Source organism: Maniola hyperantus, chromosome 3 (genome assembly GCF_902806685.2).
Source record: "Maniola hyperantus chromosome 3, iAphHyp1.2, whole genome shotgun sequence".
In the NCBI taxonomy this organism is placed as follows: Eukaryota; Metazoa; Arthropoda; class Insecta; order Lepidoptera; family Nymphalidae; genus Maniola; species Maniola hyperantus.
Window position 1 is genome coordinate 2881467 of NC_048538.1, and position 16100 is coordinate 2897566.

Consider the following 16100-nt stretch of genomic DNA (forward strand, 5'->3'; position numbering starts at 1 on the left):
ATTTGCCCCGACAGAATGAGGAGATGTTAAATTATTTACCATTAACGTCTTATATGCTGCTTGAAACCCATATGCATTTGGCATATTGTTTGAATGGCCCTGTGCTCTTATTGCACCAAAAAAGTTTTCCAAGGGGTCCTGATTGAAATGTCGTAACAAAAGTGAAGTTACATTGAGGGACTTTAAATGATTGATTAATAACTGGAACCCTTCAATTGTTTTTATCCAGCTCGAAATTGATGGAACAGAGGCTTTTCTCCCATCCTTTGTAACAAAGACCATGGACTTCAATACTGGCAAACTTTTTCTCCATAACTGGTGATGAGGAGATTTGGGAGTTACAGCAGTTCTATAAATTTTACCGTTTCTTATTTTGCTGTAACTCCCATTTACAGAATCAAATAATTCGTCCATCAATATTAACAAATCGGCCGTGTCTTTATTTTCAGCTGGAAGTTGCCCACAATCTAAAAAGAAAAAAAGGACATGTTAAATACTCATAAAATAAATTATAATAAGTAAAAATTAAAATATTCTATTCTACTAATTAATAAGAATGGAACACAATACACAAATAAGCTGGATAGCCTAGTGGTTATGACGTCGTCTCCTACTCTGTAGTGACCCGGCGGTGGAGTGATCATGATGATCATGATGAAGTAGAAAACCTTGCATAAAGAGTAAAATCCACCAACTTTGACAATGGTAAAGAGAGCAATGTACATCAGTATACAAATCAAGTAGGTACCTGCCATATATCCAAGAGCAACGCCGACTGTCCGACTGAATACCTGAGTGCAGTGTTTCACTTTCATTTTAGGTATTAGTTTGGGCACAACATGTTGCGCCGTTAATTTAGGCACCAAGCGGACACCTTTATAGCCTGGCTGCCTGTGGTACATTTCTTCTAAATGCTGCCATTTTGCAACTTTTTGCTTCCCATCTTGGGTAAACATTAAATTTTTGTTCAACAAATTATTTCTTATACCCTTCATCAGATGGGGTGCATCAAATAAAGGAAAAATCTTTTTTTTATTTAATTCAAAAAACCCACCAGTCCATTCTTTGTTGTCTCTTAAATATTCTATTCTAGTCTCATTTAGTAAACTTTATAGCAGCTCGGTTTGATGCCCCCTGGTCACAAACAGTGGCCACAACTTTTAAACCTGTGGCTTCTACTTCTTTTATGACAGTTTTTATTTGTGCCTTTAAGCTGTCTGCTTTAGTAGAGCCTCTACAAAATGTGAAATAAACTGGTTGTTTGAATTTTTTTATGATACCTCTCACCATAAACACCAAAACATGGTCACAAATTTGCTTCTTTTTTTTCTCACCGTCATCCACCATACCAATAATTTCATCATTTTTTCTGCAGTAGGTTAAATTTGGTGAAATTGCCATTTCATCAAAGATAATCGTACAAAACTTATGGTTGTCATTTAACTTTGTTACAGGTTTCTTTAATTCTTCAAATAATTCCACGGTTTTACCTGGCTTGAGGTTTATTTTTTGTAATAAAGTAGAAAGTGTTTTTCTCTTAGGCAAAACACTAAAAGAACTTAGAAACCTATATGCCTTTGGACTGCGCTTGTACAATGCAAGGGAAAGAATTTTTTCTTTAATTGTGAAGCGTCTTCCTTTTGCTTTCTTTCCAAATTGAGTGACTTGCATAGCAAAAAAAGTTTTTGTCTCTTCACTCATATTTTTCATCAAAAGCTCAAATGCTTCGGTCTTTTTAAGTTTAATAGCAGCCTTCTTCTTAAAGTAGTCTTTCTGTATTCGACATTTTTTTAATTGATGTCTCATATTTGAAATTTCTTTGCAGAGTTCCTTCTCTTGTTTGGTGAGAACCCACTTCTTAGCTGAAAGTAAAATGACATCAAATATTAAAAATTGCTGTTCATTAAGTACCATCATGATTAATCATGGTTCGTCATTAAGTGCAATCGTATAACCATTATGTTAAAAAGCGGTGACAGCCTAGTAGCTATGACTTTTCGACAGGTTGGGGGTGCAATCAATTCTAACTTTGCAGAGTTATGTGCATTTTAAGAAATTAAATATCACTTGCTTTAATGGTGAACGAAAAAATATCTTAAGGAAACCTGCATGGCAGACGATGGCCTAAACTCATCTCACTCTTAGAGGAGACCTATGCTCAGTAATAAGCTGGCAATGAGTTGATCATGACTAAAGATATTATCAATGAGCAATAAATTCTTAGGGTTATCAAAATAGAGCCTTTTTACTGTTATTCTGCTGCTAGTCTTTCTGACCGTGTATAATATTGTTGTCTTGAAGTCATATTATACAGAGTTATTTTGACAACCTGGCATTTTTGGGGCAGAAAAAATATTGATCCCAACTTGATATGCCTGAGACTTTGTCCACATGAATTTGTTTTTAAAAGTGTCTGCTACAGACAGAGTATGAAGCATGGCATGATCACCACAGTAAGTTATAATATTTAACTAAGCCAAGTAAGTTATAAAAACTTTTTAGTTTAAAACTAAGGATTCTGATATACCTTTTAAATTGTCCTTTGAGTTTAATTTAATAGCAACTGCAGGTACTGCTTTACTTGATGTTGCAACAAGTCCTGCAAAATACCAAAAATAACACATGAGATAATAATACGATAATCTATACCAACCAATTTTAAAAAAATCTTTTACAAGTAGAAATCTACATTATTCCTGAGTAACATAAGCTATATTTTATTTTCAAAAAATTAGAGATCCACATGAAAACTGTAATAAGCTACCCATGTGAAGGTAAGGTCACTAATTAATACTAAAGCTACCAACAATGGAAATGAAAAAATGATGTTTGATTTGAAAGGTATCAAACTTTCACATCAGTAGTTCATTTCAGTTATACTACACTATTCTATTAGTATCTAATTAAATTGAAATGATATGATCATGTAAATCAAAAACACTATTTGTTTGCATTTCCTATTGTATGGCATATACATATCTGCCATGTTAAAAAATAAACTTAAAGGCGATTTAAAATTATAGGGTACTAGCTTATGCTTTCGACTTCGTCCGCATGGACTACACAAATTTCAAACCCCTATTTCACCCCCTTAGGGATTTAAATTTTCAAAAATCCTTTCTTAGCGGATGCCTACATCATAATAGCTATCTGCATGCCAAATTTCAGCCTGATCCGTCCAGTAGTTGGAGCTGTGCGTTGATAGATCAGTCAGTCAGTCAGTCACCTTTTCCTTTTATATATTTAGATTTAAGATTTATAATTACCTGGTGCCATTTCCATTTCATTAGAATTTGATATGAAACTGGAGCTAGTATGCGGTTCAGAAACAATTATTGCTTCAGCAGCAGCCATATTCTCTAAAATAAAAATATCAATATCAAAACCATAATAAAGTAAATACATTGAGATATGAATTATTCACATTAGAGAGTAAGACTTGTCCATGTTTCTACATAAAAAGTTCTTGTAAATAATTAACTTGAAACCATAGCTGTCTGATATTCTGTGACAAGTTACATAATATCTAAAATATACCAATTAGCAAGTGAAAATATTTGCTAGTTACAAAGGTACTTTAAAAATGTCTAACCAACCTGCTAAACAGAGTGATGGGATGGCTAGGGAACACAACTTTGTTGGGTACAAATAAATGTCCTCAAAATGTCTACGACAGACCCTTCTGTTGCTGTAAATGTAATCTTTATCTAATTCCGCTACATGACCCCCAATCTTCTTCAGCCACACTTGAAACAAATCAATGTGCTGATTTGGGTTGGGGAAACGGTGCAGTGAGATACCTGGAAATACATAATGAAGTAAAGATATTAAACATCAAGCTTATCTAATTATAGTGATCCGACTAATAGCTTATTTCTATTGAGAAAAGTGCTAAAAACATTAAGTCACTGTTCAAACATCAACATTTTAGGGTTTAGTACCTACATCTCACGTTTGCAATTAAACAAAACTGTGGTGCTAGAGCTAACGCATCTTGTCAAAAAGGCATCCTTGCATCACTGCATCCTTGAAATGATAACTTTCAAGGGCATTCTTCCGATTGAATCAATTGAGTATATGAGGCAGCAAGCAATACTTTCTGATATAAAACAGAACGAATTTACTTACCATCGCCTGCAACAGTTGAACAGCCAGGCACACAACATACTTTTTGAGACATTTTACAAATCTAAACTTCTAAACCACTAAACAAAATCAGATTGCAACAGAGTTCAGGGGGAATGCCAAGTTATCGTTTACACAAGAAACAGTAGTCCAAAAAACAAGCCAAAATAATAAACGTAGGGATCGTCGGAGTCCGAAAGCAAAGCAAAAGTCGTGAAATCTTTAATATCAAATAAAATTACTCCCAAAACTGTAGAACCACCGTAGAATTTCGTTATGAAATGAATTCAAATTTCAAACTTTTCTGACACTTGTCACCAGTTTTCTTGACCATAGATATGAAAATCTAGAATTTGAAGAACATTTAACTATTATTTTAAAAATAAAGCTTAATTTTAGCAAAATTTATAATAATTGAATATTTCTTTTTTCCAAATAAAAAGAAAGTATGTTTTTAATTTAATTTTTCACAATATTGGAACTTGAGTATTTTTTATTATGTTAACACTGTCATTAAAAATGATTTACATGTTAACACTGGAACATTATTTCTAAATCCAGCTCCTAGATGGCGCTATTAATCTAGTTTAGCAGCAGAGTTCTAAGATAGCATACCATGATTAGGATTAGGCTATATAGCCTACGTCACTCTCAAGTATTTTACAATATCGATATCGACGTGCTTTTATGCATATGCATTCCTGGCAGGAGTTTGAAATTTTACAATTTCTAAATTTCCGGTCTGGTCTGGGAGGCTTCGGCCGTGGCTAGTTACCACCTTACAGGCAAAGCCGTGCCGCCAAGCAATTGAGCGTTCCGGACGATGCCGTGTAGAAACTAAAGGGGTATGGGTTTAATAAAAACTGCCATACCCCTTCCGGGTTAGCCCGCTATCATCTTTGACTGCATCATCACTTACCATCAGGTGAGATTGCAGTCAAGGGCTAACTTGTATCTGAATTTTAAAAAAAATATGTATAGTTAAAGACGGACGGTTTATCCCGGAAAATCAGAGTTCCCACTGGATTTTAAAACCCAAATCCACGCGTACGACGTCGCATGCATCAGTTAGTCAAAATATAAAATAGCTGCCTACCTACAAAATAAGTAATTGTTAAGAAAATACAATAAAAGTTAAATAATATGTTAAAAATATGAATATATTTAAATGAGAAAAGACTCGCTCTATAACTGCCGATTTTTATTATTAGTTTACACTTAAATTAAACTATACACATATTGTTACTAATTCTGAGGACAACCTAATTTCAGAGTATTCGCATCCTCTTCTTACTAATGTAATATGAAAAGGACAGACGCAGTTTGACAGTTTTAAAATTAATTTTTAAATGGTAAAACCTGTGATTTTAGCGCACAGTCGCGAGCCTACTGTTTAAATTTGTAGCGTGCACTAAAATTTAGAGTCTTTAAATGTAAAGTTCATGTTCTGTCCCTTTTTAGCATTGTTAAAAAGAAAAGGATGCAGATACTCTAAATTTAGTTTAGGGAAAGACAATGGAATCGGTGCCAATGGCCCCGATTCTCTAGTCTCTCTCTAAACTAAATTTAGAGTATTTGCAACCTTTTCTTTTTACTAATGCTAAAAAAGGAACGGAACATGACTTTCACATTTAAAGACTCAAAATTTTAGTGAACAATACAAATTTAAACAGTAGGTTCGCGAGTGCGTGCTAAAATCACGGGTTTTACTATCTAAAAATTAAATTTAGAAATGTCAAACTGCTTCTGTCCTTTTCATATTACAATAGTAAGAAGAGGGAGGGTGCGAATACTCTAAAATTAGGTTGTGCTTAGAATCGGTGCCATTATGTAGATAAAATTCCAAATAATGCTAATTCGGTTGTATACAAAGCTTAAGCTTTTCTAGCATCCCTAGTTCCGAAGGGATAAGAGCGCGCACAATCGTCGCCAGCCGTCCCGTTCGCTCACAGCCGCTTGCTTGGGGCGACCATGTTTTTAATTCTATACAAAAAGCTTATAACTTCGTAAGTTTTCATTATATATTTTTTTTAATTTCTCTTTATGTAAAAATATTCGACACATGTTTTACTAAAACTTAATTTATCAACTTTTTAGTATAATATAAATGATTTTATGGTAAAAATTACAACTACACAACCGAGTTAGCACCTGCCGTGTGTAAGATTAAGTTGATATTTCGATGGGTTTTTTTGGAAATTACACATCACAAGCAATGTGATGTGTAATTTCCATGTTAGTTTTCTTCTCATCTGCACTATTCACTATGAAGTCATTTACTGACCTACTTATTTTAAAAACTGTAAATATTGGTCCTGTGAAATCATAAGTATTATTTTTTTTTTGTCGCTATTCAGCCACAAGTTCAAGTCATCCATACTAATATTATAAATGCGAAAGTGTGTCTGTCTGTCTGTCTGTCCGTCCGTCTGTCTGTCTGTCTGCTAGCCTTTTACGGCCCATCCGTTCAACCGATTTTGACGAAATTTGGTAGAGAGATAGCTTGCATCCCGAAGGACATACGCTACTTTTTATCCCGGAATATCAAAGAGTTCCGACGGGATTTTTAAAAACCGTAATCCACGCGGACGAAGTCGCGGGCATCATCTTATGTTATATATAGTGCACGCGATACTCATTCTATTTTTCCTTAACTGACTTGAAAGGTAAACAAGTCTCTTATCGTAGAATAGGGACGATGACTAGTTGTGACTACTAGTCAAATCAGCAACTTGTTATCAAACATCAAAACGCTCGCTTAGTATGAGAGCTTGTATGAAATACACAGATGATGTAATTTGACGTACTTTTTTAGTTCAATCGATAATTTAAAATATTAAGTTAGCAAACTTAAAACTAACAGCGGACGTAGATTTTATGAATTTTGGAAGACTCTTTATTTAGTAATAATTTCTAAGAAATAATTTATTTTTGACATGGCATAATCTCAATTATACATAAGCGAGTGTTTTACTCGTTTTTCTGAGAAATTTTCTGGGATTTGTTGCTTTTAACTAAGGAAAAATAAATTATACTTACTGCAATGTGTTCATACATTGTGCCAATCTGTCTGTAAATTATGTTTGTGTCCGCCAGTAGGTACATCGATATAATGAAAAAATCTATATTATTTTAATAAATAGTTAGAAGTGACTAACTGACCGCGAATAATCGCGGTCAGTTAGTCACTTCTATAAATTACACCCCAGCATAAGCTGGGGTGAAATTTCCGAACATTCTTTCGTATTGGGGAGTCGTTTTACAGAAAACCTCTGTGAATATATCAAAATGTAGGCTGAGATCTATAGAGCGCCCTTTGACTTTGTTCAGACTTAAGATTAAGGTAAAACGAGACAGATTTATGTGAGAGTTAAAACGAGACGAAACGAGAGAGTCTTAAGTCTATATAGATCTCACCTTAGACCTAGCGGTTTGAGCTGTACGATTGATAATATTGTTGCTCCTTTTAGGCTGCCTGTCCACAGGTGTGGAGAATAGCGGAGCGGAGCGGAGCGGAGTGGAGCTGATAAAGCTACCGCTCCGCTTCAGTGGACAAGGATTTGCGGACTAGTTTAAAAAAATCATACATTTGAACGCGGAGCGGGGAAGCGGATATTTCGCGTACCAATAGCCCGCCGCCAGTAGCTCAAATGGCTCGTTGCGTGCTCGCAAATTGCTTCGCATTACTTTCTCGTTCCGCTGCGCGTTACCTAGCTCTGCGTCTATGTACAGATACAGTCCGCAAATCCGTTTCGCAGCACTTTCTCGCTCCGCTACCTAGCTCGGTGTCTATAGACAGATACCTACAGTCCGCAACTCTGCTCCGCATCACTTTCTCGCTCCGCTCCGTTACTTAGCTCCGCACCAGAGGACAGGCAGCCTATATCTAGTTTTTTTTATATCAATGTCCGTGTATGTACAACTAGGGTGTGATGGTCTTTAGTTGTAAGCCACAAGACTGTTTGAAATAAAAATGAAAATAATTTTACATCAATTAATGTTTTTCATTTACTCTTTTTAGCTTTCCTACCCCAGTAGAAGTGCACGCTTAAGTTTTCTACTCCTATCGTTTCGTACGTTTGATATTCGCCACGCGCCATGATAGCCTTGTCGCACTATAGATAAAGGTGATTTTATATCGGAAGAGTCACAGAGGTCAAACACTGACGTGACTTCAAGTTCAGGTTGTACTGCAAAACAGTCCAATAGCCCAAAGTAGATCACAGTGACTGAAAACTTCTGACTTCACTGTGATCTACGAGCGAGAGACCTTGAAGCGAATTGACCCTTTCTGGACATAGCCTAAGGCCTAACTAAGGTATAAAACTCATAGATTATTTAATAGCTTAATATGAGTTGCAGAGTACAACTCACTCATTCTAACTTGCGAGGAGTAATAACCACAAACTATTTCATCATTCGGAACGGTTACTATAGTGAGGGGCGTCCCCCCGCCATATTGCCATTTCGACCTGCCGCCGACTATATGTAGACAACAGGGTACTCGGGACGAACGGACAGCGCGCCGCACTATACAGTATCCGTACGATAATACAAAAAGTAACACTTTTTTTTAATTTTCATGGCGACCATTATTACAAAGTTGTTTGTTGTTATAGCGTAGCGGCAATAGAAAATACACATTTCTATGTAAATTTCAACTTTACCTATTACGGTGCACGAAATCCAGCCCGCTGACAGAGAGACGGACAGAGTATGCTTATTAATAGGATCCCGTAAATAATATAGGCACTTTCGGGTACGGATTACGGAACCCTAAAAATGATATCTCATAATGACACGACAATTAACGTTAACTTTGAATACACCAGGGCCATGCAGCTTTAAAGATTGTCTTATGCTAGTGTGCACAGCCTCAGCCGGCTAGTAAATTCGAGTGTATGGCCCAGGTATAAAAAATGGCAACGGCCTTGCACAGTATAGCATGAATTCACCTTTATACATGGAGTATTTGACAGGTAGGGAGGAAATAAAAGTAGGAAATAAACAACGGTAAGTTTTTGTATCACAATAATTTATTTTTACAAATGAGTTATGGATCACAACAGCTCTCACAAGGTGTTTCAAATCTTCGAGATGAGTTGAGAGAATATTATACGATGAAACATTTCACAAAACATGATGAACGAAACGAAATAACTACATAATATACACAACTAAATTCAAGTAAGTGGAAACTAACATCGGCCTAGTGTGCTTATACGCACCATTGAGACTAAAGGAAAAATATAGATGCTAAAATTTAAGAAACCGATCGTGTGAAATGACGACTAAAGTTGCAGTAGTTTATAGCTAAAGCTAATTTTACCGTTATAGCCGCACGCACCAAGCAAGACAACACATTTTTCAGTACTAAATATGCGAATGATTTCACCTGCACTAATCATGCCAAAGAAATGCAGATGATATAATTTCTGAGTTCGATCGCGTGTACCATTACACTTTGGGTGCTATTATGCAACATACTGCAACGCTGACAATGCTAACAATGGTATAAGTTTGAAGAACAGTACGCCCGACCGACATCAGAGGAATTTAGTTAGACCTTAGCAAAGCAGCCTATTTTTGTCGGCTTTTGAGAGGGGGAGTACTGATAATATCATGCACATTTTCAATAGTAATAAATGCATTGCGTTCGTGTTTCGCATGCGGTTCTTATGGCTCGAGTCTAGTGTAAGATTAGTTTTATTTAGGGTTTTGCTTCACTTTTATCGACATGTTTACTCGGTTACTCCGTTCTATCTTTTTCCTTTAGTCCGTGTATAAACTATACAAGATTAAAAAGTCGCAAGATTTGAGCTCATGTAAACATCCACTACGTAACAATTTACTATCTATTCAACAACCCGAAAGCGGTCACTTTTAGGGCTCCCTCAAACCACAGTCTTGGAAGGCCGATAGTTTTGTCGTGACTGAACCATTCAGCCTGAAAAAACTCGAATTTCTCTCTTACGGCCGATATTAATAATCAATCAATCTGTAATCCGTCGATAAATTACTTAGCAATGCTGTTATTTCGCAAAAACTACTATAATTTTTTAACAAATAAAAACGTTGCTAAGTAATCTATCGACGGATTAAAGATAGATTGATTTAATTTTGAACGTTAGGTTTTAAAACCTTTAAGTAAACTCGTCGCATATTGGTACCAAATTCTGTTGTACACAATCTCTAAACTAAATTGGCAGATCTAAATCTAGTGTTGTGTTCTATACTGAAACAAGCATTAATTTTAAGCCTATCAATATAGTTTAAATATTGTCTACAATAGAATCGCGATACCTACTTATCGAATGGCGGAGCGAAATACCACATGCTTTAGTTTTCTCAATCAACGGGGCGGTTGCACGAGCTACTTTAATGTTACTCAGGCGACAAGGCAGTAGGAAAATTATCTTCTAAAGCGACAAAATCGATCGCAAACAATCACTGTAGTTGTTTAAGCAACTTTTTAGACACGACTGGTAAATTTTTACGGCAGTTGCTCAGAGTATAGCTAAGTAGGTGTATAGCTAGATTTATGGCTGAAATGAATAATCAATCATGTCTGTAATTTGTAGATAAACAACGTTGTTATTTGTCAACAATTGTATATAATATTTTTTGACAAATATCAAGTTGCTAAGTAACTTATCCATAAATTAACGATAGAAGTAATTAAGTATTAGTAATTTCGGCCAACAAAACTATCGCGCAATCAAAAGTTTGTAGTATAAGGGAGCTCTTTAGTGATAAATTTCTTATTTTACATCAACCACGAGAACATTCTATACCGATATGGAATCATTTGCGACTACTCAAAAATTTTGGTCCCAGTTCAATACAGGGGCGAGCGCGTCCGGTGTCGTATCGACCTAACGTAACGAACATTACTTTATAAACACGAATCATCTAAACACTTAGATCTAAGGCACTGTCCTGTATGGCTAGTATCGGATTTGGCATCTCAACAATCTTGATATCAAAAGGGCTAGAACCCTGAGTCGTAAAGCCAATGTCGATAGAACTCAAACATTTCAGCGATTTTAAGTAGAATGAACCTTGACTGGCTTATTTTAAAGCTCAAGTTCGTCCATACGTCTACAGCTAGCGCAGCGCTCCAAGATGAAACTTTGCGATGTTAAAATCGGTGCTACTGAATTATCGACCTTAACTCCATGAATTTTAGGTTCGTTTTACTTTGGCAGATGGTGATATGTGAAATCGCACACTAAACACACAGTATGGTTAGTATAAGATTTTATATCACACCAAGTTTGATAGAATTAATTCTACGTCGAAACAATAACGTCATAATAAAATGGACTTAAATTCCTTGGTTTAAAGTAAAAAATTCAGTACCACCGATTTTAATTTCGCAAGCTTTCTGTTTGGAGCCTGGCCGTAGATGTATGAACGAACTTGAGTTTTAAAACACTACAGTTATGCTCCATTTGCAATAAAGTGTTTCGACGCTAGAGTTCTATGAAAGTTACGGAGATATAAAATCTTATACAAATACCCTACTGAATGGCAGTCGCTAGGACACATACAATTATAACGATCGCATGGCATTGATCGTACGAACCCGCGATCAAACACGATTATTATGTAGGTAGATACTTTAAACGACCATGGTCGTGCGGGCGATTGCCAGTTAGGACAGCACCTAGCAATATACGACTGACGACCGAATACTGAAACAATATAAGAGCGCAGCGAGCACTGACACTTTCGACATGCTGACATTTGGACTGTGAACTGGCAACCGGTAAGTACTATCTCAATTTTAACAAGAACAGATTGAAAAAAAAAACTCGTTTCCTTCAGCTAAATAATGATTGTTTATACAACTGCCAGAGTACGTGAATCTCGCTAGTGTACGTGCTTTACAAACTATTGTTCCCAATTAATCATCTTGAACTGTGACATTGCAAAGTATGAAATAGTATGAAGTGAAATCGTCGGAATTTGAAGATAGGACATGTTGCCAGCTCACAGTTGATTTGTTGTAAGGACAAAACGTCAAAAATCAAACAGTAATGACGTCCTTAAAAATATTCAATATTCGGCCATGAGAGTTAGTGAACGATTTGTTCAATGCTTTAACCCGATCCAAAACCATACAAAAAATGTATTTATGTCCAACAAGATATTGAAGAGGAAAGCCCCAGGCCTAAATCCAGCTTTTTTAAAGATTAAGCAAGCAAGCATTAGTGTTAAAATCAAGCTAAAGACGACGAGAACGCGATTATATCACATCTCAATATCGCACGAATTTTGTTCGTACGAACTTACGTTCATACGGAGTAAATTCGTACGAATTTGCAGTGATCACACAATCGCGTTCTATTAGGACGAAGCCTTTTAGTATTGCATTTATATTATATACAATACATAAAAGCGTTTAAAAATGTCAAGTAAAAGCTTGATATTTTTAACCAACTCGATATCTAGTTGAAACATTTGGACCAACGCTTTGTCCAAATCGCTCACCAACTTCCAGACCAATACAGCGTCTAGCGGTCGTAGACACGTTTCAACAAATTTTTATTATCTAAGTAAGTGGAAGGCAGAGCGACGCGAGACCGATTCAATAAATTAAGGCTTCTCCCAAACACTAGAATACAAACAGATGCGAAATCATAGACCGGAATATCGAGGCGAACCGCTCGGTATCATTGCCGATATTACCAGTCGTCATTCCGAACGGGACATTCGCAAACGTTTGGGGGAAGCGTAACACCGACCACAAGTATTACAGACTATGTACAGTCGACCCGCGACGCTCTCGGAACACATGTACAGACAGGCCCAACTCGCCTCAGTGACTAAGGCTAGATCCAGACGTGCGACACATTTTCCCCGTACACGATTTTTTACCGTGTCAAGTAGCGGATGTTCTGTTAAGTTGTTCAGATGGAAATAATCGAATACGGGATTTTACCGTGTGATAAAATCTTAATAGAATAGAATAATACAGTGGTGCTTTATGATGTTTATGTACATGTCAAATTGACATCACTAAAACTCATGCTATCCTTTTATGCAAGAAATATTACGAAAGGGATGTCACTATTTCAGTTCTGTCAACTTAGTTTAGTTATAATCGAATGGACAATATAGAATCCTGTATACGGGAAAAATAAGGCCGTCTATCGAACGTAGACAAACGATTATGCATTTTGTACCTTCGGCGTAGGAGCGCGATTATGCGACGAACTCGACGAGTCTTAGTGGACTCACGACCTTGACGAGTGCCTAACAACCTTTTAAAGCCTGGATGCTCCTACACTGATGTCGGTCGCGTATGTCGGTCGAACAAACACTGTAGTGCAACGTTGACAACAAAGTACGAATAGTTCGTGCAACCGACGTTCGCGGCCGATGAAGTACGAATAGTTCGTGCAACCAACGTACGCGGCCGATGAAGTACGAATAGTTCGTGCTACCGACGTACGCGGCCGATAAAGTACGAATAGTTCATGCGACCGACGTACGCTACCGATTTCAGTGTAAGAGAAATACAGGCCTTACGTAATTTATATACACATTAATCTTACGTCTTACGTACGTTGACATTTAGGTTTACGGTTATTTACGTTAACTATTTAATCTTGGTGCTTTTATCAGGGTATAAATCGTTGGTTGGGTCTGGCATCATTGATGCGAATAAATTGTTGTCTAAGGCACAGTTGGCACCACAAAAGGCATCAATTTGAACTATAAATAAGTTTTTTTCTTTATATATAAAACAACTCTATATCATTATTTTTAATATACGCTATTGTATGGCAGTCCTTCAATTAACTATCTAGATTACAATAACTATATTAAATTATTAACTAATTCATTGTTTCCAATATCTCTTGAGTCATAATTGATAAAATGACAATAAAAATTTCATTAAAAAGTACAAGTTCAAAAATCACGAAATGGCTCGTGGGGGGGACTCGTGCAAGTATCAAAATCGATCGAGTTCGCGTAATCGGGTCCCTACTATTAAAAATATACAAATGTACCTAAATTAACTTATTTACAGCCAATCGCGGCTCGGCGATGTTACGCGTAACATCATAATACATTGGAACAATCGACAGCACGACAAAATGTTGTGTTGTACTCAAACCTTTAAATCTTGTGTCCGTCTTTATACTTCATAGACATTTGTTCGTCATTTTACGCTTGCTGTACGCTCGCGAGCATCTTCGATATAATAAAATACCGCTTTCAAAGCAATATGGCGCTATATATACAATACTGCATGTTATCGTCATGCCATACAAATATTTTGCGCAAAGCACGCAAGCAAGACGTCAACGCGATTATGAATAGACGCATGTGCAATAGCACTTTAGACTAAAATAAACAATAGTGTTATCCTTCTCACAATGTTCTTTAAAGAAAGGGAGAGCAATATTTTCAGTACTTATCAAAGTTTTGAGTACAACAAAATCGGTACTGAATCGAATGTCCACAGCTTTTCAGCGAAAGCGTAGAGGCGACGCGTCAACGACTCGAATACGACACGACATCCTTAATGTACCTATCATTGTACTTGATGTGATCCATACTCACTAACTCGGAAAGTCGTCGTGTAGTCGCCGACGTGTCGCCGTATAGTCGCACACTCAACATTTACATAATATTACCAAGTCTATTGAGAAACAAACTACACAAAAAATTAATGATATAAGTGAAAAACTTTTGCTTGCAGTACAAATTGAAATTTAACGCGTTGTAGTGGTTAATGCGTTTTGTTTTTTAAAAGACATTCGGTTTATAAAGCTGTTTTAGAGCATTAATGCTCTACCATGACATTAAATCTGAATGGAGAGTCAGCTAACTACGCAGTAGATATTTGTGTACGCAAGTACAGGTGCATTATCTATTCCCTCACTCTCAGTTCGACGGGTCGGCAATCCGACACGACAGGGGAGAGATTAGAGATTTATATGGCAGAAAATATTCAAATGGGTGTTGTATATTTCCTTGACACTAAACGCTTACTCTAGTGAGTAAGATGTAACGCGACTTGTTTAATTTTTGCGTAGTTTGTATCACAATAGAGCTTACGGGCTTATCTAACAGTACGGCGAATCGGTTGCAATCACCACAGTCTATAGTTCACACACGACACTGCGAAGGAGATAAACCTCTCTTTTCTTCAAGTTGGTTAATCTTAAGATACGCGTGGTCTCACTAGTGTCGGTGCGCGGCAGAGCACGGGAGGGGGAGCGGACACGTATCCTATAGAGTAAGATTGTTTCTTTGTATCCTAATTTGATGACATATTTATAGATATAAAAAAGTCAGAATACACCCATGTTTTAGTCCCATAGTTCTATTCATGTTCATTGGAGAGCAAGGTTAGTAATGTACTATATCCTAAACAATTTCAAAGAAATTTCGAATTAAAAACGATGAGGCAAAAAACCTGAAGCTGACTGACTAAACTACGATAGTTCTTCATTCAGATACAAAGAAACAATCAATCACTCTGATCAAACAATCTCAATAGCAACGTATCATATCCAGGATACGTCACGTGTCCGCTCCTCCGTTAGGGACGCCATCGCCAGAGGCAGCACAGCGCGCGCTAGCACAGCACGGCGCGGTCGTGCGGCGTGCGCACGCGCAGCGACGCGCACGGCGCCGCGCACGCGCAGTCCGAGTGTGCGTGCGCGTGCGTCAGCGTGGCCGGCTTCTCGTAGTCGGGCTGGAACTTCTTGCACAGCGCCAGCACGGACGGCGGGTGCGGGTGCGATTTGCGCGACACCTGTGGACGGAAATACTTAATTTAGTATTTTTTTTAACTCAGGTCTTTTATTTGCTGAAAACATTGAATGCGAGAGATTCATCGTGGTCGGCATCATCAACCGATAGATGTGTAGACATGTTAGGGACTTCCACACGCAACTGTGAACGGTATTGTCGCCTGAATCCAGCGGCTCTCTGCGACTCGTTTGATATCG

At 37.1% G+C, this 16100-nt stretch overlaps 1 protein-coding gene and 1 pseudogene across 1 annotated transcript in view; both read right to left on the reverse strand.

Moving 5' to 3' along the window:
• Positions 1–16100, reverse strand: part of LOC117996685 (uncharacterized) — an 83299-nt pseudogene that overhangs the window by 63892 nt on the left and 3307 nt on the right.
• The window catches only part of Drak (Death-associated protein kinase related), a 312359-nt gene continuing 305402 nt past the window's right edge, over positions 9144–16100 (reverse strand). The window contains exon 7 of the mRNA XM_034984461.2: positions 9144–15904. Coding sequence (XP_034840352.1) covers positions 15725–15904 — 180 coding nt within the window. The 3' untranslated portion in view covers positions 9144–15724. The remainder of the gene's footprint in view (positions 15905–16100) is intronic.